The sequence below is a fragment of the Musa acuminata genome, chromosome BXJ1-2, assembly GCF_036884655.1.
Source record: "Musa acuminata AAA Group cultivar baxijiao chromosome BXJ1-2, Cavendish_Baxijiao_AAA, whole genome shotgun sequence".
NCBI classification, from domain to species: Eukaryota; Viridiplantae; Streptophyta; class Magnoliopsida; order Zingiberales; family Musaceae; genus Musa; species Musa acuminata.
This window is the reverse complement of record NC_088328.1, coordinates 33,254,716-33,282,435: the sequence shown is the minus strand read 5'-3', so window position 1 is coordinate 33,282,435 and position 27,720 is coordinate 33,254,716. Positions and strand designations below refer to the sequence as shown.

At 39.5% G+C, this 27,720-nt stretch overlaps 3 protein-coding genes across 3 annotated transcripts; 1 reads left to right on the top strand and 2 right to left on the bottom strand.

Moving 5' to 3' along the window:
* Window positions 1-16: 16 nt before the first annotated feature.
* Window positions 17-16,987, bottom strand: LOC135611184 (protein SLOW WALKER 2-like). The gene is made up of 16 exons (XM_065106647.1): window positions 16,231-16,987; window positions 14,948-15,023; window positions 12,772-12,891; window positions 12,129-12,204; window positions 10,796-10,864; window positions 10,576-10,656; window positions 9,855-9,926; window positions 8,735-8,827; window positions 6,914-7,099; window positions 6,461-6,544; window positions 6,225-6,368; window positions 5,267-5,356; window positions 4,134-4,216; window positions 3,749-4,030; window positions 1,821-2,058; window positions 17-1,189 (listed from the first exon to the last, which is right to left on the bottom strand). Exons 1-16 carry the CDS (start codon window positions 16,913-16,915, stop codon window positions 509-511), a joined length of 3,060 nt encoding a protein of 1,019 aa, XP_064962719.1. The 5' UTR covers window positions 16,916-16,987; the 3' UTR covers window positions 17-508.
* Window positions 16,988-18,162: 1,175 nt separating this feature from the next.
* LOC135612181 (uncharacterized) lies at window positions 18,163-18,990 on the top strand. Its single transcript, XM_065108079.1, has one exon. It carries the CDS (start codon window positions 18,163-18,165, stop codon window positions 18,988-18,990), a length of 828 nt encoding a protein of 275 aa, XP_064964151.1.
* A 1,170-nt stretch (window positions 18,991-20,160) lies between these two features.
* LOC135611178 (1-deoxy-D-xylulose 5-phosphate reductoisomerase, chloroplastic-like) lies at window positions 20,161-25,804 on the bottom strand. The gene is made up of 12 exons (XM_065106635.1): window positions 25,511-25,804; window positions 24,823-25,007; window positions 24,349-24,435; window positions 24,097-24,222; window positions 23,955-24,017; window positions 22,743-22,892; window positions 22,516-22,583; window positions 22,063-22,174; window positions 21,862-21,966; window positions 21,584-21,705; window positions 20,761-20,907; window positions 20,161-20,506 (listed from the first exon to the last, which is right to left on the bottom strand). Exons 1-12 carry the CDS (start codon window positions 25,593-25,595, stop codon window positions 20,338-20,340), a joined length of 1,419 nt encoding a protein of 472 aa, XP_064962707.1. The 5' UTR covers window positions 25,596-25,804; the 3' UTR covers window positions 20,161-20,337.
* Between the last annotated feature and the right edge of the window lie 1,916 nt (window positions 25,805-27,720).

Sequence of the window (27,720 nt, the reverse complement as noted above, 5' to 3'; positions counted from 1 at the left end):
AAAAAAAGAACAAATATATAAAGCAGACATATTTAAAGAAAAAAAAAACAAATATTATTAAAACACAAGGGGGGTATAATCCAATTTTGCTATTCCATTGTCCCTCCGACACAGACTCAACTATTAGAAAGCTTGCTAGTTCCAAACAAAATGGGGCGAGACCCAAAAAAAAGGGGCTGCTTCTTTTGGCTACATTAACAAGAACAAAAGGAAGAGCCCCCTCCTTTTGTGTTGTCAACATAGTTAGGACAAGAAACAAAGAGAACCAGAGCCTACCAAAATCCATATTGGCTCTCTCTAAAACTGGGCAGCTTTGCAGAGGAAGGAGAGTTCAATGTGATCCCTTCTCTTGATTCCATCAACACAAACACAAATCTTTCCCCTCCTTTCCCTTTCCCTTCCCCTTCTCTTCTGCCCACTACTCTTCTTTCAACCGAGTAACCAAACACAGTCTTCTAACCCATTACAGGTTACACTAGGAAATCGTGACATTTTTTTTCTGAAACACTCAATTAGATACTTTCTTCTTTTTCTTCTTATGTGATCTCAACTTATCGATGCTATCCCCCTTGTCACTCAGGAGGTGTTCATACTCTTCAATACTAGCAAATGGTGATGTTCGAGACCTACCATTCAACTTATGTTTCCTCCGCTTACCAACTTTATCATCAGGTACCTCACTTTTGTCATCATTATCATTAATGCCATCATCATTCATATCGGTACCAACATCAGCAAGATCATCGACACCTCCCTCGGAATCACTATTCCATGTATCAATGCTGCCGTCATCATCATCATTTGCAATCCCACCATCTTCGCGTGAAATGAGATTTGCTGAAGGACCTGTCTCTGCATCACTACCATTTCCAAGCAAATCATCATCATCCTCAACAGCAACTTTGTCGAGATCATCATAGTCATAATCTTCACCAGCATCTTCCACAGGAAGAGGACCAGATCCCATCATGTTATCAATCTCCTCTTCTTCACTATCGTCGCTTGCATCCAACAAAAGATCATCTGCATCCTCATCATCTTGCGCAGCCTTTTTTCTTTTTGCCTTTGGCTTCTTTGACGTGTTTGTTTTGTTCATGTAGAATCTGTGGAAGACAACATCTTCAGGGGCCACTTCATCCTCTGCTAGCTGTAGAATATCTTCACCAATAAGATGATTGCTCACGTCGATCTACACAAAAGCAAAAAATTCCACTCAGAGTGTCATGAACCATATTAATTAGTAAATCATATGAAATATAAGAATGGCTACAGAGAAACAAAATAAAGGATCGACATAAAAGAACTGAAAGTACTCCATTTAATGGACCAGTATGACGAACGGACACTGCCGCCGAAGTCTGTGCTAAACAGCACAGACATCAGGTGAGGACAGCAATTCTTGCAAAAATTATCATAAATCTAGCTACGTTTTCCAGCTACATATGTCAACCAAAATAGTAAAGAAAACAAGTGAATGACCCAAACCAGGTTCGAGATCAAATGAACGACATCAGCAAGAGGGAAGGATGGAGGACAGTGATTGTACGACAGAAAAACGGATACTAGTATGGTCATAGAACATTTACAGTATATAAAGCTGGAAAGTTCATTCTACCTTGTACCGTAATCCGATAGAGATACCCTCCCAAGTAAATTCAAGTAAGCTTCTAGAAGTCACAAAAAGAAGACAGAAAAAGAGCTTAAACCCACTGTGCAGTGATTTGTGGAATGTAACAAGAAAAATTATCTGTTGAGAAAGCTAACACTACTACATGATTTCCAATCAAGGACAACATTAGGTTTTAGAAAACACCACAAACCTTTCTTGCAGGTGCAATTTGAGATCCACCATGCCAACTTCCTTCAGCTTTTCGGTTTGGTTTCGGTTTCTTCTCCATAAACTTGTCGATAAAAGAAGTAAGAGACAAATCATTTAGAGGGTCACCATTGTAAACAATGTTGGCCCCAGATAACACAGTCCTGGCCATGGTTGCAACCGATGGGTGCACATGCGATGCCAATACTGTCAGCTCCCACCAACTTGCACGGTCTGCATTGCTATTAGCAAAACATGCACAAAGTTATCAGCAATATTCTAGTTGAGTACGTCAAGAACTATGAATTATGAAAGAGAATTAAGATTGATCAGCAATGTGCATAAATAAATGAGAAAGCTCCAGCGGCCTGCATGACCACAAGGGCAACATGTCCCAAGGGATTGAAAAGGAAGCTACATGCATACCTAGATGTAGAAGGCCCCCTACAACTACACTAATGCAATTCATTTCATGCTTGTGCATCTAATGTCATTGAATCAAGGATAAAAAAAAAGCTCTCCAAAATGCGACAGAAAAAAGGGTGAATTCAATCATTGTTAAAAGAGCAGAAAAGAATTAGAAGACTGATAAGATCATGCTGCCAAGGCTAAAGAGTGTGCTAGTATGTTTCTCTTTCATGCAGGCACATGGCAACATGGACAATTAGGTGGCTAGAACCATGAAAGTTCAATACTGAGCTGGTACTTCAAGCTCAACCACACACATCTAACAGCAATGTTGTCACCATAGTAGGCACATGGTTTCCTGTTACGTCATCAGTGTCTCCAGCTCAAAGACATTGACCCTCCAGCTCTCCATTTCGAGCTGCCTTTCTGCTCATGAGTTGTCTTCTGGACATTCATTCCTGACAGTTGGTATTGCAGTCATCAACCCACAACTGATTCTGCCATTACTGTTCTGCATGATTTATTTAGATGAGTGGTTCAATTTTGGTTTAGGTGCATGAAGTATTTGGTTAAATATTGGTTTAGCTGGCTAAAAGAATCCAAACTGAAAACAAACTGAATGCTTCATGAGAAGCATTATACTATTTAACAGTAGCACAAGATCCAATGGCTTGGTCCAATCAGTCATGTCACCAAGCACCAACCCTACAACCGGTGCTCATGTTTTAGCACCTTCAATTTCCACAACTGTCTGATCTCTCCCTTGCCCCTCCCAAACATCCCTCCCTAATTGTGTCAGCTTCCAGTATCCTGCTGCCAATGCCAGTGTAAGGCATTGCTATTTGTTGGAGTCCCCAAATAATGCTGATGAAGAATTTTGCACAACAGCAAGATTGTCTTGTTGTCTCCAGCTTGAAGACAAAGAGCAGCAGTGGCATAAGAGCAATGTTGATCTGATTTATTCATTTTGTTAGTTCCAAAATTTTGCATTAAATTATTTTATATGCTCTCTCTACTTCAATTGCTTTGCACTCATGTTTTTTATATGAATTTCTTTCTTATAGTGTATGTCAAATCCTTTTTTTTTGGCCCTCAAGGTTCTTTTGCTTTGGTTTTTACTGTTTTACTGTCTTTAATCTGTAATTAGGTTTGTTCTATTCATTTTTTACAGGTCTGCCCAAGTAAAAAAGCAGCTATTTCCATGGCTCAAACCCTGGTCACCTAGATAAGCTTTCCAATGGGCATTAAGATCCCCCAAAAGATTGAACGCCAGGATCTGCTACATTTTGAAATTGTCATTCATTCCCATGGTCTGTCCGATACAAAGAACAGCACCCGGTGTGGGTGGGAGTCCTACCAATCAGTTTGATTTGGATTGATTTATTGTCAATATAAATGTCAACTAAACAAAATTATTCTGCAAAAAAATCATGTTTCTAGAAGATAAGAATGCACAGTAAGCAAGAATTCAATGTGAAAACACTTTATCAGTATGATTAATGTGCTCAAGAAACAAATAAGTACCAGTAAGATGGTTCTCTATGCCGTGGATTGTAGCCTGCAGGCAGTGTGGACCCTGTATGAAGTGCTTGATCACCTCCTAAGCTGTGATTTCTTATTGTATTGATTTTTAGGCTATCTTCCAAACCAGTTTCACCTTCAGAGACCTGATCCTTTTCATACTCATGTGAATTTTTATCATGTTGTGACACAATAGAACCACTGGCTAAATCTTCAGGATCTTCTGGTACGTCGACAAAGTGCTCAATATCATCATCAGCAGTCTCATTTTGTAGGATAACAGCCCTGACAATTTGTCAGGTAAAGCATCAGAGCAGAACTTTTATTCAACAAACATAAATAATAATTGTTTTGCCCAGATTTAGCCACAATATTAAAAATAACATACCATAAAGGTGGTTTTGCCTTAAGAACTTCAGATAATATAAACAGGCACCCACAAGCATACTGAGGGGGCCTTTGAAGCGCAACCTATGTAAAAAGAAACTAATTAAATTAAAATCACAAAGAAGACAAATTGATTATCCTTTCACTTGTCCGTTTAAAATACACATCAGCATTTATGCTGTAAGGAAACAAGCCTGCTGGTAAAGCTTTATAGAAATTACTTTTGGAAAATGGAACCAAATAATTGGTTAAAAGTCCTCTCAAGCAGCATGGAACATCTAAAATAAACAATTTAGAAACTAAAATATAATTGAATCTGATCTTACAATGTATTTTTATTTCATACAGAACAAGCATACGAGAGGTGGTCTTCCAATTCATTCTGACTAAACAATGCTCGGATCCTGACAATCAAGCTTGTCAATTCTAAACACCTCTTTTATCATAGCCTCACCAGTGTTTGAACCCCATGAAGCTAAGAGTTGGTCTAATGTAGTTAACTGAAATACTTGCGGCATATATGCCTTCTTCGACATGTTATAACCTACAATACCAAGAAACTATAGCAAAACATGACAATCATAATCTAATTAGATCACTAAAGCTGTTTTATCATATAATTGGTCTGAAATCAGCAACAAAGTAATTTTCACTCTGGTGGTTCCAAGTATTAGGTACCCATATAGGTAGCATTTAGAATGACACCACCACCCAAGCTTTATTAAACCAAAAGTCATGAATTACATGTTCACTTATAGCACGTAAATACTAAAATTTTGATGTAAGAAGTAATTCTTAAACAATTAATCTGCCAGGAGAATTCAATCCAAACTATATCTTGAGAAAGGTACAACTCGTAGATTACAAAACCATTATTGAGATGATACAACTTTCATTTAAGATATCATCTCAAAGATTTATGTGTTCAAAAGTCTAAGCTCTGTCAAATGATAGAAACAGACTTTTGTCAGATCATCACATATCAGTTAAACCAAGGGAAAAAAATGAAGCAGAAATAATAAAACATATGATCACATACTTTTACAAGAGGAAGTTTCATTTTTATCCAACAACGACTACATTTCCAGAATGCAGTCAAATCCAACAAATGCTACGTGAAAAGTAATATTAAACCTGTAAAAGGCGCTTCGAGATGGCAGCTACCCGCTTCATGTTCAAGTCATTCTTCATTGCTTTGACCAATAGCCCAAGAAACATTTCTGGCTGAAACAGCAACAGAAAATGTTTAGTTCGCCACATAAAAATGAAAAGCGGAGGAACATTGTCAGACAAAGAAAAGGTGCCTACATGAGTGCTATGCAAGGTTCATCCGGAAAAACCAGCAATCTGCTAGTCTGCTAAGACGGCATGCACAGAAGATGCATGAAAGCACATGGTTCAAATGACAGAAATGCCATTCCTCAACCATTCATTTAAAAACCTAAAGGTTTGTTATTTCTTTGCTTAGTCCCCCAAGTAAAACCATGTATAGAAAAAATGGTCCATATGGGCACAACATTTAATTTATTTCCAAAAAATTCAGAGGGTTTTTATTTAACTAGATGATAAACAATAACCGCCAAATAAATTTACAAAAGCAGTAGGCAGCACTGGCACAAAATTCCCACCACTGCAGAGACTTTAAATGATTCAGATCTATGACCACACCCACCACTGCAGACACTACGTGGGAACATATTTGTGCAGTCTTAATTGTGCACTTGAAGAGACATGCATTATTCAGACCTATGACGCCCACAAAGGTAGCAACCTCATCATTGCACCCAAAAAAAATTTATTAGAGATGCCTCAGAAAATGCCACAAGGTTCACCATAAAAGAGATTCATTAAATAAATTTAATTTATTTGTGTTCTGATATTGAAAACATTTGCTGAAATAATTATGTCTATCAGCAGTATTCTGAATGATGAAACAACTCGTTTTGTATGATGTGCACTCAGAAAACCTGTCTGCAATATGAAAATAATAAAGCCACGACAATCTATTGATTGAATAAATAGGTAAATGAACAGTATAAAATTCAGATGAGAAAAAAACGAAGCATGAACAAAAGTATTGAAGGACAACTACCTTTGAGGAAGTAAGCGCAGCAGGAGTCAGTAACTTTGCATAGACAGCACGATAAAAACGGTCACTAACAATCTGATTCTTGGAAGATATCTGATACAACAGCATCAGTGCCTGAACTCCCACATTAAAATTCTTAGAATGGACCTGCATTCAACAGGATAAGATTAAATATGATTGTCATATCCACAACATCATAAAAGTCCTAGCTGCTCTGAATGACTAGTCCATAACCTCACCAATTTGAACAGTACAGGTGTTTGAATTTCTATAATGCTTTCCGCATCATCACTTGCAATGAAAGGAAATGCTCTATTAATGCCCTGTAAAATTGAGTAAACATCAGACATCTGATTTTAAGTTCATTAAATCCAGAATACTCAATCAAAAAAACAAGATAAGAAATCTACAAGCTTTTTCATGAAAAGTTGACTCGATGTGCAAAAGATATCTGCCAAAAAGACCATGCATGAGCCCTACAGTACAACTATATATGTTTCCCAAGGATTCATGCTTAAGCCTTGATGTTATCCTTTACTGTGTTTATCATTCTGGAAAAAGATGACCATGTAAAAGCAACAAAACAATACCAGTAGATCTTTCAATAATTCTATTTGAAGACTGTAGGCACTTGATATATAATTTTACATGTCAAATTTTCAATGAGTTTAAGAACCAATTGGCATACTCACAGTTAGCAGTGCAGAGAGAAGGCGAGAATCCATCTCAATATTAGACTCCAAAGAAGGTTCATTTTTGTTTTTTCTAAGAGTTTTCAGTGAATCAGTCTTGCCTTTTTTCCCCTTTCCCTTCACATTTAAACCACTTTTTTTGTCATTCTTGTTGGATTGTCCATCTTGAGCCTCTGAAATTAGTATCTGAAAATGCAGTCTTTAAAATGTATCATATGCAATATTTAACAGAAAATCTAAGAAAGAAATACATATTAAGCATTGTCAATATGCAAATGAAATGTCTAAGAATTGACAATATGCAATATTCAACAGAAAATCCATGACAACAATTGTTGCCTACCATCAAAAGTTAAAAGCAAAAAAATATAGCATTATATGAAAGAGACAACTAAATCAGGAGCATACAAAAACCTCCAAGGTCACTACACTATTTATCACTAGGTTTAACAGATTGTCTTGAGATCTTAAATGGTAATAGTACAGCAACATATCCCAGAGTGTCAAGAAAATCTCAATTAGGAAACAGAGTTGATTTTTTTCAATGTCTATGTCATGGAATTTCAAAGAAAATACAAATTGTAAACTCATTCATTCATTAGCATTTGGCAGACCAGAATAAAAATTTACCATCATTTACAATCAGTTAAAGATTTGGAGAGGGAGGAGTACTCTACAGACGACAGTGGAAATGAGAGGCGAAAGCATCTGCTTTAAGGCTTGGGTCCGGCAGTGAAAGAATCAACAGGCTTGGAGCAATTCACAGCAGGAAGGTTTGTGTCTGATAGTAAAAACCAAGGTTTGAAATATCATACCGTACTGGTGTTTCGACATTCGCTCGGTACTGTACGATACAGTATACCGAACGATATACTGTTCGATATATATATATATATATACCGTCCGGTAACGGGCGGTCAGTGTACCGGTCAGCTGACGGACTGGTACGAGCGGTATTATTCGAAACTGCATACCTTGGTGAAAATATCTGTAGAAAGAATCAGGTACGATAGCAAAAATTTTGGTAGAAGACTCTGGTCCAAGTAATGAAAGTGTCGGTCCCGGAGCACCTGACAACATTAAGGCTCAAGTACGACGGCTTAAATGTCGGTGAGAAGACTCGGATGCAGCGCTGATTACTTTAGAGGAAAGCCTCCTGTTCATCGATGATAGCTTTGACGAAAAGTGCTGCTAGTGTCACTAGAGACAAGGAAGCTTAGTGTTTCTCGTGAGGGTATGCATGGGTAGTGACGAGGGGATTGTGTCACGAGGCAAAGGTGAACCTAAGCAGTGCCCAATCCAAATGGCTCGTCTAAACCATTTTGAGGCCCTTGAGCCTCGCCATGCTCGAGCGCTTAGGCGAATGAGAACACTGGCTATACTCGTGCTATGCATGAGACGATGCCAACACGACGGACTAGCATGGTACACACAGACACACACCCCTACTCTTCTCTATAGTATGCCAAAAAGTGGCCAACTATTACTACCTTCCCGTCATCCTTAACTTAGAGCATTTAGTTCTTATGTTTAACAGCTACCTCCATAACTGAAGTATTGACCTGTGTCTTCTCTACTATACACTTCTTTTAATATGGAAAACATCCCATGTTATATAATCAGTCTAACCAGAAGAAACATGAGAAAGATTGTTCACATGTTACAAGTATTATCTACAACGACAACAACAAAGCCATAAAATCCCAACTACAAGTAATGCCTGCAAGGGCAAAAGGAATAAAAAAGACATCACACATAAACCATGCTAATGACATGATGATGCTCCGTATGAAATACTATAAAGCAAATTCATAACTCTACCTTAAAGAGCGCAAAATATACATCAACCAACTGTTTTGCAATTTTAGGTCCATCCCCTTTTTTGCTGAGAAAAATTTGACTTAAGAAATTAACCTATATAAAAATTCACAATAAGGTTAGCCGAATATAGTAGCAAAATGGAATAGTATCAAAATGTGTCATAGAAGAAAACAACTGAAAATATAATGGATCATGGTCTGTAAGATGCTATATAACTTCATAATACCAAGACACGTGGATGGCAACAAAGAAAAAGTACTTATCTAATTGTGTCTACAGCTTCATTATTGAAAAACTTGCATGTCTGACAAAACTAAGTTAATTAGTTTCCAAAAATTGAATATATTCATGTTCCTTAATGCAGTCGGTAGTGCCCCTTCCCACTACCTACTAACAGATCAGTCTTTGCAACACACTTGGTGAATATAAATTGAGAATTGGCCAAACACTGATTTTTTGACAGAAAGAATGTGATGGTTCTGAATCATTTATAAATATGCATAAATTTGTTTTGTTATGCCTAACCAATAAAATCATGGACAATCTCTAAATGGATAGTGTTTTTGTTTTATACATAAGTTAATAAAGAAACAGAGAAAAAATGAGCATGACAATCAGTTAGATATTTTCTAAAATAAAAAAAGAACACTGGTGCAGCATTTACGCTTATCAGGAGTCAAAATACCATCATGAATTCCACTTGCTACAAAAAGACTTACCATGCAACCAACACAAACAGATAATACTGGCTTACTGCTGCTGTTGACATGCAAACAAAAAGAGTATTCTGCATACTGAATATTTGCAGGTGCAAAAAAACTAAATATGCAATATTAATCAATAACCATACAATCCAAAACAGTTTTCTGGAACCTCTTTTTTTTCCCCATATTTATGACATTTCTAACAATTATCAATACTTGGAGAGAATTAGCACCTAAAACATTATCCATCATGAAATATCTTCAATTGTGAACAAAATTATATGTAGATAATGTGAACTTGAAGACATGGGATGAATATAAATAGAAAGCCCTGTTGCAAACAATTAAATCACATGAACTGCAACTCCAAATTTGGCAAATCATGCTAATAACAGAACTGTACAGATCAAACATACAGCTTGGTATTTTGCACGCAGTCCTATATGTGGTCTGAAGATAAAGGCATCAACTTCGTCAATTACCACTGCCTGGCAAGCAAGATCAGTGCAAAAGTGAGTCCAAAATAGAAGTGTAAAATAAAAAATAAATACTAGCAAGCCCGGTGAATGTTTCCACTTGTCAGTCATAATTGAATTTTCTAACATGCATTTCCTACACACATATGGGTGGCTTTTCATTTGTCCCACATAAAACCTCGTTTAACTAACAGATTAATGTCCATTGTAAACCAGAACACAGAAACAACATCCGTCCTTAACAACAAATTGTTCAAAGAGCAAGAAATTGATCATCCATTAACAACAGCCACCGTCAAATTTTTCATAGAATATATTCTTATATGTTGTAAAGAGGAAATAAAAAGAAATGAAGAAACATATAAGAAAAACTAGGAATAAAACAAGCACGTTAAGCAGTAAAACAAGAAGCCCAACGCTATCAACTGTATAGCACAAGTCACACGAAAGGCTTTATTAATTCTAAGAATGAAAGGACCAGATTCCAGGGCTGGGGTTGTATCTGAAAAGAAAAAGCAATAAATATAGCTATGCATAGTAATTATCACTTTATAAACAAATGAGCAAACAAGCTCATTATTCGCCAACCACACAAAAAATACCTCCAAGCCAACTTCAAAACAGTGACCAGCAAACAGGGCAGTTCTAAAACGAAAATTACCTTCATATTAGGATGTGCAGACAAAAGGCAAGACAAGTGATACATAGCCCCAGATGCTGCTTTCCTCTCTGGATCCCCTAGCTACAAATACAGAAAAAATACAATTTCTCATTCATGATAAAATCACAGGAATCAGAAATCTTCTTTTCAAATCCTTTCCCTTTATCTTTAAAGCAGAGAATTAATTTTACTTAGGAAATGATACTGAAAGTTCACTTACTTTATTTACAATAGCTGTAAGCAATCTACGTTCTTGTTCTGGTTTACTCTTTAAGAGAAAGTACACTGTCTGCAAAGAACAATTATATAACAATTTTCTTTATTAGCAGAAAAGGGATGTACTTTGTAAAAATATCATATTCTACTCCTACCAAGTCCCTGAAACAATTGTTTTGAGAAGATAAATCATAACATCCTTCTTAATGGAAGTTGATACAAACATATCATTGGAAAATTGCGACCAGTACCATTATCCTATATCAAACAACATGAAGATTCTGCCAAAACAAACTCATTATAGCAATATAGCTCCTGCTACATCATATTATACAGTCATAAAAGTCCCATGGTCCGCAAGCAACTATTAGATTAACAATATTGATTTTCATACCACTTATTATTGTTAAGTTTGTCTGAAGACCTAAAATTGTATTCTAGCATTGTTTATTTCAGACTTTGCAGGTGCCAATAAAATTGGGGCATTGCATTACAGCACATGCCTGTCCATATAGATGTGTATCGAGCTGTCTATACTCAATGCACAGGCAATGATCAATATACATCCAGTAAATACCCTCTCTTTTCAAATGAGACTTTAGCATATGACATCACATGTACAAGGTCAGCATACCAGGGTATGTCATGGGGTGTACATTTTTCCAGCCATTAGTTGTAAGGGTACAGTATGTGACACTTCAATTCATGGCTGTGTTATAGAAACCCAAATTGGCACTCAGTACATGTGACTCCTGTATATTCAGGGTCTAAGGAGGATTAATGTACACAACCTTACCCAAAAGAGACATTTTGTATATCTCAAACCCCTAGTCAACCCATTCTCAAAGGAGAAACCTTACAATGACACAAAGATCCATCTTCTTTAAAGGAAACCTCAACCAACCAAAATCAAGAATGCTTTAATTGGAAGATGGTTGAATAAATGCAAATGTATAAAGTCATAACAAAACTCAACAATTATGATTATTCTTTTACAATACTTGTGACTCCAACAACAGTATGAAAAAAATGTAACCTCTTTCATGACTAACGATAGACACAATAATTAGAATTGTAGGAAAAAAGATTCTCCATGTTATTTTTTTTAAAATGATTGGATGGGCTTAAGTATGCATGTTAGGATTTAGAAAGCCACCATCCAAAAGACATCGATCGTTCCAATAGTACAACATGATGCATTAGAACTAGCATCAAGCAGTAGAACCATTTCTAAATTTTTTTTTTCTCAACAGAAAATGAGATGTGCTAACAAGCATATTGTGGTTGGATGTACTGCATAAGTAATAGTACTTGAGGAAATAGAATGAGGAACTCGCCTTCATTGCCTTGTCCTTCAGATTTGGCAACATATCTTTTAATGCTTCCTCAAGTGCAGTAACAAATCGTTCATACCTGAAGGCAGCATATTTCGAACAACAGTAACGGATTATATACAAATAGGTGCAAGACATTCGTATTGAAACTGTAAAAAAGGAGATGGCAGTTGGCTCCAAATCTTAACTTTAATTTATGAACTGTATGCAATAGGATATATAATATTGTATATGAACTCCAATAGTGCCATATTAATAGCCCCTGATCCCATTATCTTTAAACGGCTATATTTATATTCTTTCAATAATATCAACTTATCAGACCATAAAAAGTTATGGCCAAAATAAGTTATAGAAAAGCAGATGAAGAATCAGTTGATGTGTGTTTTCCTTCTCTTCTTTTTTTTTTTTTTTTGTGTCACTGATGTGGCAGACTAAACTCTTTAACAAGTTGAGTCAATTCTCCCTAGATAAAGAATTTAGCCTGTAGATAGCCTATACAACACAAAAGGACTAATTAAGAGTATGTTTAATCCCAGGCTGACCAATCCTAGCATGATTTTTAATCACATCCAATGCTACTAACTAACCTCATGACCAAAAGTTCAAGCAAGCAAGAAAAGTTGAAACGTAAGTAAATGCACACCTTTGCTTCAAGCATTCTTCCCAATACCAAAAGAGTAAAAGAGAGAAACCATCTTTTGTCTCAGACAAACTATCCAAGGGGCGTTGAAACAGAGATTTTAGCTTGCGATCTGGCAGCAATCTAGAATAACAAACATTTAAGACAATAATTTAAGCTAGTTTACATGTGGAAAACAAAACATTAGAAGCAGCAGAGAAGAAAAAAACTATCCATATTTTAGAAATTGAAACATACTCGACATTCGGAATGATGAATTTGGTACATAATTAAATAAAGTTGAGCTGCACATTGCAACAATCAATAAGATAATGTAATTTGTACATAATTAAATACAAGGTGAGCTGTATACTAAAATCATTAATTTCAAAACATTTGTTATTGAAATATTTATAATGTTTAACCATGTCATTGTATGGTTTCTAGGCTAGAATTAAAAAAACAAAGTAGTACAATTGAAAAGACAGTTGCAATAGAATATGTCATTTTGGTCATAACAAGCAAAGGGCTAAACGTCCTGTGGAATAGCAAATTTTCAAGTGATATATAAGCACACAATTACAAGTGGTCTGATATGTGTGATATTTAAAACAACAAGCGTTAACAAAGAGGCATGACAGGGAAGTGATAGGAAAAGATAGAAATATTCTAAAATATGATCCATACAGCTGTATACATGCCTGTGGAGATGACCATTGCATATGGCATCGGCAGCCTCAATATGCAGTTTGACTACATATGTGTCTTATGTAGCCACATGCTGTAGAATATGTCGGCCACGTACACAACGGCATATTATGAAATGCAATCATCGTGTAGTTTTACTTTTTCCCTAGTGCTATTATTTCTGCTTTATATAAGACAGATCAACATAAACTGTTTCTCATATACACTTTGTATGCATCTTATGACTTAAATCTTAATTTCATCCCATATTTAAGTCAACTAAACTTTGATTACATTTTTCAAATATTAAAATATCTACTTTTATTTGCCCTCTGAATACTACAATTAGTGATTTAAAAAGTGCTAGGCGTCAAAAGGCGCCATGGTTTCAAAACGCCAAGGCACTAGATGCTTGCTTGAGCGAAGCAAGACGCTTTGAAATATTAAAATATAAAAAACATAATATAATTAAAAAATATAGTTATTTAAATAAAAATATGATATTAAATTAAAAATATATTGTTAACAGTATATTACTTAAGTTAGAGAGGGAGAAAAAAAATATTCTCTGAAATATTAAAATATAAAAAATATATAATATAATTAAAAACATAATTATTTAAATTAAAATATGATATTAAATTAAAAATATACTGCTAACAATATATTTCTTAAAGTTAGAGGAGGGGAGAAAAAATGTTAACAGTAACAGAGGGAGATAGCAACAGCAACGGAGGATTAGTTTAAGATAATTACGATAGCAATATGAACGATAATAGTGGCAACGGCAGAAGCTATGGACAACAACAACGGAAGCGAGGAAAGCTGCGGACAATAGCAGTGACAGCGGCGAAAACTACGGACAGCAATGGCAATAACGATGAAAGCTGCGGACAACAGCAGTGGCAACGACGAAAGCTCCAGAGGGCGTCCGTTGATGGCGAAGGAACCTACGCTCCTCTCCCTCGATAGTGGGAGGAAGCGACAGCGGAAGGAAGTTAGAGGGGCTGTCGAACTCGTCCGTCAACAATAGAAGAAGGCTCGGTCCGCTGCGTCTGCAGCGAAGGTAGTGGCAGAAAGCATCGGCGATGGAGGCAAAAGCAGCACTAGGGTTCCACGGGTCGCGCGGGTGTGAAGCGTGGCTTTTGAGGTAAGAAACTACGAACCGAACTAGCCTTAAACCGGTTCAGTTCGCCTTAATTGAATCGGGTGCTCGGTCGAAGCGCCCAGCGACTGCGTTCGAGCGAGCGCCCAAGCGGCGCCTCATTGAAGCGCATCGCCTGGTGCACACACAAGGCACTCAAGCCTCGCCTCGCCCGAGGGCTTAGGCAAGCGCCCGAGCACCTATTTAAATCACTAACTGCAACCGCTAATTATAACATTGAAATAAAAATCTAAAACAAGTCAAATGACATAGATCCAAGGCAGAGCGAATCCATATACCAAACTCACATAAAACATACAACAGTGAAAGTAGTCAAACTGCTAATGGATACAAGGATATCTATCTGACCTCAACAGAAACAACTCTCTCAGAGCTTCAAAGCCAATAAATGCATAGCGTTTCCCTACCTTGGATGTCACCATAGCTGCAATTCAATGAAAAATTCTCTCAATGATATCTGAACCCAAAAAAATGCATAAGAGAAAATGTTCCATGATGGGGTGGTGCAAATGATTGCTTTTAAGTGCATCATATTACTTGTCAAGAATTTCTAGAGTCAATGGTACAATAACCAACTAATTAGCTTACTGATCTACAGCAAAAAACAGTTACAAACTAGTCTCAAGTATCAAAGCTTTTGCGAAATCATGCAAAGTAACATCCAATTTGCAGTGACGATCAATCACGATAAATCTGATATAGTTCTTATAACTTAATGAACAGCTAGTTTAGTGCGATAATAAAATGAAAACAGATTTCTCATGATGGGTATTGTAACTACGGCTCAACACTGTGAGGGACAATTTACTGATCTTGCAAAGGCATGCCAGATACTCAACAATCCATTCTCTTTTACTCTAGTAAAAAGAAAAACATATCAGGATGTTATGTAGAATCCAATTATCTAACCTAAAAAGTTTAACTGCAATCTAACTTGCTCATAATTCTATGAACCACATATACTTTCTTACCCAATTATTGTCATGAAACCAAGGAACAATGAACTCCATAGCAAGACTTCCAGTCCCAGAAGTAAAACATGTACTTCACATCAAATTCAATTTCATATCAACACTCAATTAGGGACCATACTTTTCATCTTATTCACTAACCAAAACCTTTGTAGCAAGGGAAAAACATTCACTGTTAAAAGTTGAATCAGTATTGCAGCAAGAAAAAAAATCTAGAAACAAAACTGCCTACGACTCACACAAGTTACTCCAAGTCTAAACTAACACTGAGCAGGATAACCTTCCAAAACATTTGAATTCCTCGGCCATGTGATTAGTCAAAATACAAATTGCAAAGATAACCACATCACACTAGTTTGTTCCTGAAAGTCCTGAAATAAACACAAGCAGATATATCAATTTGATCCTAGTCAACGTTGTTTCGGTTCATACTGAGATATAACAGTTGGGCAGATGGCCAATATGGATAGCCTAGAACAACTCATCACCTTCAGCAAAGTTGTGAAGCCATAAAAAGTCATCACAGACCCTATTAGAGAAACTGCGGTGAATGTTAGCCTAATAGACCTTTTTGCCCACATATATTGGTTTGAACTTTGAGCAGTGTGTCGCTATTGTGAAACTAATAGTAGAGATTCATTCATCGAGAAAACAACTCACACAACAGGGCGTCCAGTGACCTTATATTGGCGATAGGGTTATCCTCCACCAAGCACGTGAAGGCAGACACCTTGTCTGACGATGTCCCTGACCTGGCCGTCACCTCCAGCAACCTCATATCCCCGCTCTTCCTCCTGGAGGACCCATAATCCTCGGTGTACTGCGCCAGCAGCCTCTCGGCCACCTCTTTCTTCTTCTCGACTAGCTTCTTGAACTCCCCGATCCCCAAATTCGTCACCTTTTTGCTCCCGTCGGGACCCAAGACCTTGGCTTCCAGCTCCTCGGCATCGAGGTACCAATGCCCCGAGAGGGAGCTCGCCTTCATCAAGGGAACTTCCGGCCGGCCTTTCTTCTCATGCGAGGTCTTGACAAAGGGATCGATCTGCAACGGGTGGGGCTTGGGGAGGGCCTTGGAACCGGGTTCCTTCTTGGCTCCACCCTTATCGCCGGCGGCCGAGACCGACGACGGCAGTTTCGACTCATGGGCATCGAGGGGTTTGAGGGGTCCGGATTTGCGGAAATCGGAGTCGTCGAAGCCGTACGATGAGGAAAGCGTCGGAGGGACGAGGCCGAGGGAGGAGGCGAAAGAGACGACGTCGGATTTGATGGATTCGAGGTCTTGGGCGGTTCGATGCGGCTTCTTCTTCGTCTTCGAAATCGCGATTTTCTCTAACTCTTTTCCCATCTTCAGCTACTCTTCGAAGAGACACGGACGATGGAGAGGAGGCGTAGGGTTTTCTTCGTTTCCTTCATCTCGCGAGGGTTTATTATCTTGCGACGACAAATTGGGCATCAACGATGGCCCGATCAATATGGGCCGTCCACGGTCAGCGATGGGCTCAAACATAAAACCAACTATGTCGTGCGTTCCCTTGCAATTTGGGCCAAATGCCGAATTGAGATCACGGAAGAATGAGCGCGATTTGGGCCAACCTCGGAATGGTGATCCGAGTTAATCCAAAACTCGATTGAAGGGCAATAAAATCAGCTTCTTCTAAACATTTAATATAGTATCAAAAGAATTCAACTCGTCGTCACTGTCGTTTAACCAACCATAGAAGCAAGTAGGACGTCCGGTCCACAAATTTCACTTACTTGAAGCTGCGTCCAGTTAAACTCCTAGCAGTGAACACTCGACCAAGGCATAAATTATATCAACTTACCCAAACTTGGTCTCGCATCACTGGGATGAGCTTCACGCTGGAAAATATGCTTTATGATGAGATGGACTCTGTGGTGGTATATGTATTTATAGTGCATTCTTCCTGGGCGACTCAATAGTCTGTCGTTTTACATATGTTTATGGTGCAATCTTCCTCGGTGACGCTCCTTGGTGCAATGATGCTGGCATGAGCTCAGGTGTAACCTCACGTATCAGGTTTGCAAGGCAGCTGCGTCATCGAGAGAGTCTCGTGCACGGATCTTTGGTGAAATTTGTAGGGCAATGAGATTCTCCTGTGCAAACAGATGGACGGTAGTTGATGAGATCTTCTCGTCATAAACAGATTGAATCAGATCGACGATCCATCCTAATTCTACCCAATATGATAAATTTTCGAATATATATATATATATATATATATATAGGTTTGACCTTGTGGAAGCCGTCGCACGTGCGGGCAGGTAAGCACGCACTGCTTCCCCTCCAAGTAAAGCAACGAGCCGAGCGGCAGTTATCGGTCGGTCGCCTTCCGTTGGAATTCCTCACCGGTGGCTTGCCCAACAAGAATCCTCCCCCCAGTTCCATGTATTTAAACCTTCCATCAGCTTAAATGAACCGTCCAGATTCGAGCTACGTCGTCTATCACACTACCCGTAGGCGGAGCCCATCACTTTGGACGGTCAACGATCACTAACGGAGACATCCAACACTTGGCTCCTTATAAACGCGGGACCTTCTCCCGTCTTCTACGACGCAGCGGAAGAAGAGAGATGACGACGGCACTCCCCGAGAAGCCATCCCTCGGGGCCTCCACCTCCGCGGAGGAGGAGGAGCTGGCGCACGATGGCTCTGGCTCTGCCATCCTTCACGATGCTTCCGCACACCAGATCGGACCGCCAGAGGCTTCGGACAAGCATGAAGAAGACGAAGACGACGACGACGACTCCAGCGAGGAATTCGAGTTTACGTTCGTAGTGAGAAACCCCGATACCGAAACCTCCGTCGCCGCAGACGAGATCTTTTCCGGCGGCAGGATCATTCCCGCCTACCCGCTCTTCAACCGCGACCTCCTCCTTCCCCTGTCCGCTGCGGACGAGCCGGCGGCCGTGGAGGGAATGGCCGTCCAGATCCCGCTTAGGCAGCTCCTGATGGAGGAGAGGGGGACAGAGTTATTCTCGTCGGCGGAGCCGCCGACGACGGAGGAGTGCCGCGCGCCGAAGCCCGACCCGTGCAAGAAGAGCGCGTCCACCGGGTCGTCACTGCGGTGGCGGCTCAGGGATATGATGGTTGGCCGAAGCCACAGCGACGGGAAGGAGAAGTTCGTCTTCCTCGAGGCGGCGCCACCGTCGCCGGCGACAAAAAAGATCCCGAGCCCGAGTCTTAAAGCGGCGAGGTCAGCGGGGGGAGGGAAGGGGGCGAAGAATGACGGGCGGGTGGCGGCGACGGATGTGGCCACCGCCCACCGGCTGTACTATGGCAAGGGAGCAAGCGAGAAGGCGGCGAGGGGACCACGGCGGTCATTCTTACCGTACCGGCAAGAGCTCTTGGGGTTGTTCGCACCGGCGAACGGGCTCCGCCGGTCGCATCACCCCTTGTAGAAATATAAACCTCTTTTTATCATCAGTTATCCTTTGTTTTTTGTTTTTGTAATACAATTAGACAAATTAATTTTTGTTATTATCGAAGTGGGCTTGTACACGTTCGGTTTGGTATTTTTACCCTTTTGCGGTGATGCATCATCAGCTTTGTTTAGTAGGACCGTCCGTCCTCTTAGTACTTCATCTTAAAGCTTAAAGAGACTATGAGCCACCACGTAATGATCCCAAGGGGAAAGGATGAGGTCTTCGTTGACGTCTACATGATAACACTGACATGCACATACATGGCTTGCCCGGGCAAAAATACCAGCCGAATGGTGCAACTTCTACCCTGTACTAATATGATGTTCCTTCATGATCGATGTGCTAGAATTGGTTCCTGCTGGAGCACGTAATGGCAATTTGGATCCACCAACATGCTTGCTTGGGAGCATTAAAGATAAAAAAAAAAAAATCATACATGAAATATTGAGAAAAAAATAATTTGCATGTTAAAAGAAATATTTCAAACAGAAGAAGAAATATAAATGATACCATTTGAGATACACTGCACTCGTAAATCGAAGCATAACATGTTTCATGAGTATAAATCAATCTGAGATCTGCTTTGCCTTGGAGGGGCTTCAACATTGCCCCTACGGATGAGAACAACAAAGCTGTCAGCTAGTTACAAATCTGTCCAACTTGAACACCTTTCAAGAGGAACCTTCCAATCCGATGAATCAAACTCCTCAAAGCATACATTACATATAGCTTATTTCTAGTCTCCATCCACTGCAGGTTGACAGCAAAATACAAATGTGCGAGAAAGCATAGATGATAGATGATAGATGATGATGTCATTGTCATCTCAATTCATGAGTCGGCTACCCAACCATAAGAACCTGACGTGATCCAAAGCCATTGCAAAAAGTCAAGCAAAATGAGTGGCCAAATTCAACAACCAACCGGTGGCCTCTCAGGACAGTGACTTTTGCATTGATACTGCAAATCTTGTTCAGCCCTTGTCCCGTATCATCTTCCTCGTGTCAATTCTGGAGATAATCTTCGCTGTAACTAGATATATTTCCAGACATTACTAAGAGAGCAGGAAAACCAAATAAACATGCACTTGCCATCCCAAGTTCATTGGTTTGTCACTAGTTTCCACCCAAACTCCTTTATTCCACATAGATCGACAAAAATAATTGCATATTTCTGATCATTATCGTCACATCGTGATGGGTGCTTCAGTACATTGGAATAAGACCATTAAATATACACCCACAAATGTAATTGATAGGACCTACTACCCGGTACCCAAAGGTCACAACCCCGGACAACAATCGATTCGAAGAACCATGAGGCTCACACAGGAACAGGACTCAGGCCAGATGCTGGCTGTAAATTGGCAGCAAATTTCCGAGCCCACAAATCATAGTGTATGATCTCCTCGAGTGAAGGGTTGGCAATTAGATCATTTCTATGAGCATCGCATGTAAGTTCGACTACTTTGAAGATATCTAGATAGCTAATTCTGCAAAATAGAAACAATTATCATCAAATGTATCCAACTGAAACCATATATACATATATTGATTTATTTATTTATCAAGTTTAAGACTTCCTTCACGAGTATTTGAGATATTACATTGGTCATCATCACTTAAGCAAACAACGGAGGAACTGAATACAAACCAACATTTTATAGCCATGCATGGATGAATTTTTTTGATGATGAACTGAACGGTACTAAAGAGTGACGGGAGTGGAGGAAGAAAAAGGACTTACTTCTCATCGATGAACATCTCCACAGCCTTCTCATTAGCTGCACTAAGGACACCTGTCATGGTGCCTCCAGCTCGCCCTGCTGCATAGGCAAGATCCATGGATGGGTATTTTACGTTATCAGGAGTTTTGAAGGTTAATGAACCTAGCCTGCACCATAAATTTCATAATGAGTTTATCACGCATGGTAATCAGAATACACCAGAACATATCTGAATTCACATAGAAATATAAATCTAAACTCAAAGTTCGAATGAGTGAATGAACCTATAATTCAACATAGGACGACCAACGTTCTTTTTTTTTTTTTGTGACACATCTGATTATTATATAGGTCTTCCTCGTATTCCTTAAGACAAATTTTTTACTTGCTGATTCCAGAGAACTTTGAAAAAAAAAAAAGTGTTTGGAAGACTGCTCTAAAGTGAGAAACCATCAATTCATAGGTACCAGAAAATTGTAAATCGCCTCCAAAACCGTGCCAACTGGACATTTTTCTTCACTGGTAAGCCTAAACAACATAACCATCATCATCTTTGATATAAGGATGACTTAACAAGCCAGGTTGTCTTTGATATCATTCTCTTGTTTCAAGATAACAGGAGAGTGCGAACAGGACATTCGTAGTCTGTTATGATGCATAAAGAACATTCTTAACTATAGTCATTGAATTTGTATAGTATTATCGTAAAATATACTTGAAACAAGTTGTAATTTTTAATAAAGTCCTATTTTGAATGCCAAGATGCAATGTTAATATAAGATCCAAAATAAAAACCATGCTGGTCATAAAATCATAATGAGTCAAAAGAGTTAAGTCACAAACTTGCAAAGATCAAGTCGAGGCCATGTGATCTCTGAGCAAGAAATTCTGTCTGGCCACGACAACGTGTAGAGAATTGGTAGGCGCATATCAGGCCAACCTAACTGAGCCAGTACAGATGAATCCTGCAAGATAAATAGAAACCAATTCAAGAATATCTGTTGACCGAACTGGGTGTCAGAATATCTAAAAATGAAGACAAAAGAAAATGCTAAACTTGGGCAGTTATTCTGTGCATAGGTCACAACAACAACAGAGAGGGCGAAGTTATAACAAATTACCTGTGTCTCAACCATCGAGTGTATTATAGACTGCGGATGAATTACAATGTCTATATTGTCATATTCAGCCCCAAACAAATAATGTGCTTCAATAACTTCTAGTCCCTGTGTAACAAAGGAATTGCTAGTAGGCTACGGAAGACTAAGAGATAAAAATAATAATGTCCTGCCCATGAAGATTAATAAAAATGCTTTTAATACCTTGTTGAAGAGAGTAGCAGAATCCACAGTAATCTTTTTCCCCATGTTCCAGTTTGGATGTTTTAAAGCATCTGCAACCTTCACATCTTTCAATTTTTCGACCGGCCAATCCCTATGATGAACACCAAAAAGAGATGTTTGCTTATAGTTTTACATGTTAAACCAAGGATGCAAGCCCAATCCCCATCACCACCCCACCACCCAAAATAAAAGGAAGGGAAAAAAAAAGACGTTTAAAAGGGTTGGTACTGTTTTATAGCAGTATAATTGGTGTAATACATAACGAAGTACTGACAGCACAGCCTGTCCTCATATGGCAACATCCATGAACTCTAACACATGTCCAGAACAATGGCCATTCAGATGAGAGTTACAGCCAACTAGTGTCATTCTTAGTGCTCTTGACATCAAAGTGAAGCCACAAAAGGTATCTAGTATTAGTGGTTCTTATACCTGAAAGCCCCTCCAGATGCAGTCAAAATTACGCGTCGAAGTGCACCATCCGTCAATCCTTGAATACACTACAGACAAAAATGTGCCGTAAGCATCACCATTCAATAACCAACTTCATACAAGTGCCACTATAAACACAGATAGAACCAGGGAAATTCATCTAGCCTATATGGAACCAAAAAAAGGACACAGTCACCAGCTGGAACTGGATGTTCTCTGGCAAGTACCTGGAACACAGCAGAATGTTCTGAATCAGCAGGAAGAATCTTCACTTTGTGCTTGTGAGCAAGAGGTAACACAAAAGGACCTCCAGCGATCAGAGTTTCTTTGTTGGCGAGGGCTATGTCTTTTCCAGCCTCAATGGCAGCAACAGTGGGCTGAGTATACAAACAAAATGGATTAGTCAATCCATGCGCAGAACACATACGTTAACATTGATATAGAATATAGCAGAACCACTAAATAAAGTAGAGAGAAAGCTGATTAGTAGATAAACTGCGTATACAGAGAACAAAAATATCTACACAGGCACAAATATATGCACGTGCGCCTATGTTTTGTATCTGCACATGTCCATGTCTCTGTTAGGACCGTAGGTACCCCTTAGAAGACACAGTTAAGCTAGCATCCTTCAGAAGCCCAACCCATTTATTATGATGCAAAAATATAATAATGCTATCACTCGAATTTCTTCAAATTTTCAAGCATTTTATTTTATTTTTTTTAAATTGGTATTCTTCAAAGGAATAAACATCTTCTATGTTTCTTGATGAAAATATAAAACACCTTTGAAACTCAAGATTAGTTTTCAGGCATTACAAATAACCTGAGAATTGACATATGGACATTCTTGAACCTATTGAATTGAATGCATTACAAATGATGTTGACCATGTTTAATATGTTGAATGGTTTTGGTAGCTCATTCTGTACATGAGCACTCAATAAGAGCATTTCATTGTTAATAAATGGTAGAAGCATGTTCATTTCAGTTCTTGTCACCTCTAATCTGAAGGCCCATCACCTTGCCACCTCGTTCAAGGCCAAATGGAAGCAGTGTCAAAGAAGGCAAGGCACTGGTTTTCTCCATTGTTCTCTTCGCATAATCATCATCTATATACAACTAGCAGCAGCCAATCTTAGATTTTTAAGCCTTTCAACCCATGCAATGGTTTTCTGTGACCTTTACGAGACTAATAATTTCAAAGACATACAGTATACCGGATTAACTGTTGATCTTTCCAGTAACATCTGGGCTATTATAAAAGGACTAGCTGCTGAGAAGTGCTACCTAAACGCCAGGAGATCAGTCTGGCATTCATTTTCAATATATTATGCTAAGTTGCCTTTCACGAGCAAAAGTAAAGACCAAAAGCAGAAGCTAATACAAAGGAAGGTAGTTTGTAATAAAAGAAATTAGCAGAGACCTAATGTCTTTACCTTTAGTCCAGCACATCCTACTATCCCAGTAACTACTGTAACAACATCTGGGTGGCGAGCAACCTAAGTACTCGTATCCAAACACAACACAGTGTTAAATTGAGACCAAATCTAGCTGAAAAATATGCAAAACACAACTGACCTCTACAATGCCTTCCTCCCCAGGAATAATTTCAGGTTTGTGCTCAGCATCCGCCAAGGCTTCTTTAAGCTCACTAACCAGTGACTCGTTTCTTATAGCGACCAGTTGAGGTTTGAATGTCTTGATCTGCTCAGAGGAAAAAAAGAAGGATTAAATTCTTGAATGCTCCAGAACACTTAAAGCATAAATTGTATAATAATTATCTGTATATGCTGTCATCTCATGCAATTTCAAGGGATATGAAAGTGTCACCTGATCAGCTAGAAGTGTCACATTGGAGCCAGCTGCAAGGGCAACAACCTTAAACTTGTCTGGATGTTCAGCAACTATATCCAACGTCTGTAAACAATAATTACGAGAGAAAATATATAGTCAAAGAAATTAGGTTTTATACTTCAGAATAATCACACTCGTTTGAGCTAGATGCATCGATGAGTCTCAATGATAACCATCCTATGTTTCACAATCTTGTGGACTTAGCATCACCCGTAGCAGCTTTTGGGCAAGGTGTTAACGCCATCTACAAATTGGATTGGCTACTAGGTGTTTTAAAATATCATATCGGAGCGAGAAATGAGCATCGCAGGACAGCCTTCAAGTAAATACGTTTCAGGCAGGTTGTCTGGCCTTTTTAAAAATGATTATTCACATGAGAAACATGAGAAGTGGCATGATTTATATCTGCATAGAAGAAATATATGTTATTATTGCTTTCGACCGCATTACCTGAGTTCCAATTGACCCGGTGGATCCAACAATTGAAATAGGCTTTGGACCACCCCAAGACTTGCGCCCCGGTTCTGCAACGGCCCGACCTGGCCAGGCTGGTGGAGGCGCCTGCAGTATCGAGCAGCTCGTTCTGCCCCTTGACGGAACTGTTCCTTTCTCCTTCCTTCTCAAAGGAAACCCCACTGAGAAAGGAAATGTTCCCAAACTTGAGGAACCAACTCATTTGACCACACAACAAAAAAACCAAAAAGTTGCGCCCGAATCATTCGAACTATTATAGAAAAACCCCTTTTGACTTCGATTAATATAAACACAAAGACAAAATCTTTCTCCTGGATTCTTCATCTGCAGAATTGATGTTTATTTTAAGGCTAAAAAGGTTTCAGAAAGTGCCTTTAAAGATATAAAGTAAGGTAAAAACGGTCGCTGCAAGACACAAAGATTTGCGCAAATACATCACGTAAAAAACTTGAAATCCAACACATAGTCCGAATTAATCAGAAAATTTAGAAGATCAGAACATCAAGTGCACCGATTACTACCCTGTAAACAGAATGACGGTATCAAATTCGACTACGGCAAGTTGTGCATCCAGGGAGAAATAAGAATTCCATCAAAAACGGAAGCCCGTTTTCAAGGCCGATATCCTAAAAATAAAAAATAAAAAAAGGAGAAAAGATCTCACCTTTGAGCTGCGGAAACGTGCGTCCGCAGGATTCCAAGAAGGAGAGACCTCCGATCTCTCCCGGCAGCGACAGTTTCAGCGCCATCTCCCCGGTCTTACTACCTCGAGATGCTGGACGGGCACACTGCTGCAGGAAACTGGAGCGGCGAGGAAAAAGGGCGAGATGGAGAGGTAGTCCAGATGGGAAGAAGGATGGGACGAACAGCGAATCTCGAAATGATATGGGTGGAGGGAGGGCGGTATTCCTTGATCCCGTAACCTCCGTTTGTTCGTGTCGTGTTGTGCTGCGCCTGCTGTGGCTTCAGGGCTGTCCCACGGGTACATATTAGGGCGCGGACGCGCATCAACGTATGTCCCCGTGGAAGTTTGCTGTAACGGATGTTACATACATTGTATCACTGATATCATGTCGTAGATCGAGCCGCATTAAAAAAAAAAGGGTACGTAACGGTCTGACGCATGTAACGAAAACCGATGTATACCGGTATGTTCCACCGAGCGGTTGCAGCCACCTGTTGTGCACCAGTCCATGACATGACAGCACCAATGTGCATACAGAAAAAAACTTGATTTGAATTTATTGTCTTTACATCGATTGCCTCGTGTATTTTGCTTGAAAGATGTCGTGCGTCACACGAATGTCCCGGTCGAGATCATCATGCTGTTCGATGCGTCACTCCTGCAGAAATAATGAACAGTTAAGCAAGAAGAATTGGACAGGAAACTTACGTACATACATCCATAAAAAAACACATTGTCAGGAAAACGTGAAACTTGCCCTGAGTTCATGTTTTTGTATGGTCAACCATGCAAATTCTTCCTAAAGCTTAGGACAGCAGCAGAGTAGCGTAGTTAGTGTTCCACATAAAAGAGTTATATTGTTCATCAGATCCATCCAAATCACGTCACATCGAGGAACACATGCTTTTGGTAATCGGGATAGGTGGTCGATCTCTTTCCGGCGACATCACGGGATACATACATCATGTACGAATTATGGAGTATTGTTTTTATCAGAAAAGAATAATTCCCTGTCAGTGTATAATCTGTCAGTGATAATAGCCAAACTATAGTGATTGTTCTTCGCACAAAATTTGGAGGCTACTTACTTCTATGGTGCGCCTCCTCAAACCCTTTCAAACGATAAAAAATAGTTATCTGGGAAGACAAACTTATGACAAGTGTCGGATTTAGTAGTGCTCGGTGAGTTGGTGGACTTGTACCGAAAGTGCCATTCCAATACCAAAGCTCTTTTAGTAGTGGAGTCACCGCTGAAGTTGGTGCCACTGAAGTAATCCTCTACTCTGTTGACACATTTGGAATGTGAGACGCCTTGGTTTATGACTGCACGACCATGGCATCGAGGAAAGCGTAGCTGCCCGCCCGTTGCATCATCATATGTTCCTGAAAGATTTTCTGCATATTTATTCCAAGAGCATCATCATATTCTTGCTCGAGAATGCTACTGGGATTCGTAAGACTAGTGCCGCCTGGTTCAAATCAATCCTAAAGAAAGAAAGCAGATTTACTAGTGTGTTCTTCAAGGAAGCGTAAGAATCTCTATAAAAATTCCCCTGTAATATGGAACAACAACACACCTATCTGTAATGACCAGCAAAGAACAATCTATACGTGTTCCAAGGCCTTGTGGAGAAGTAACTCGAGTGCCAAGAACAATTTCCTGTGATTCCATGGCACGAGAATTGCTCGAGATCATAGGACCGGAAAATATGGTGAAGGAAGGAAGAAAGGAAGGCTTGAGCTTGGCCTTCTTCGAGGACTGCCATCTGAATTCGATTTTGAACAAGGGGAATAGCCTCCTCCGTAAGAAGTGGAATTGCTAGAGACTTGGCCGCCCGAAGCGCATTCTTACAAGCTCTCCATGGGCTGTCGAAAGCTACTACCCCAGTAGTGATGGAGAAGGCCTTCACCAAATTCGAATTTTGAACCTTCATTTCTCCCATCATCCTCTTCTACTTACTACCCCGGTAGCCTCCATCTCGCCACCGACTAACTAGGTGGCGCAACTCATCCTTGACATCCCACCACCATCGGAACCAAAGCTCCGCCAAAACATGTAACCGGTCACCGAGGTTTTGGTTTCGCATGCATTATTAACCAGCCGCTCGATTCCACTGGAATCCCTGGCAGTGCATCAGAAATAGAAATCGGCCAAACAACGGGTTAGAGAGACCAACAAAGTCGGATGG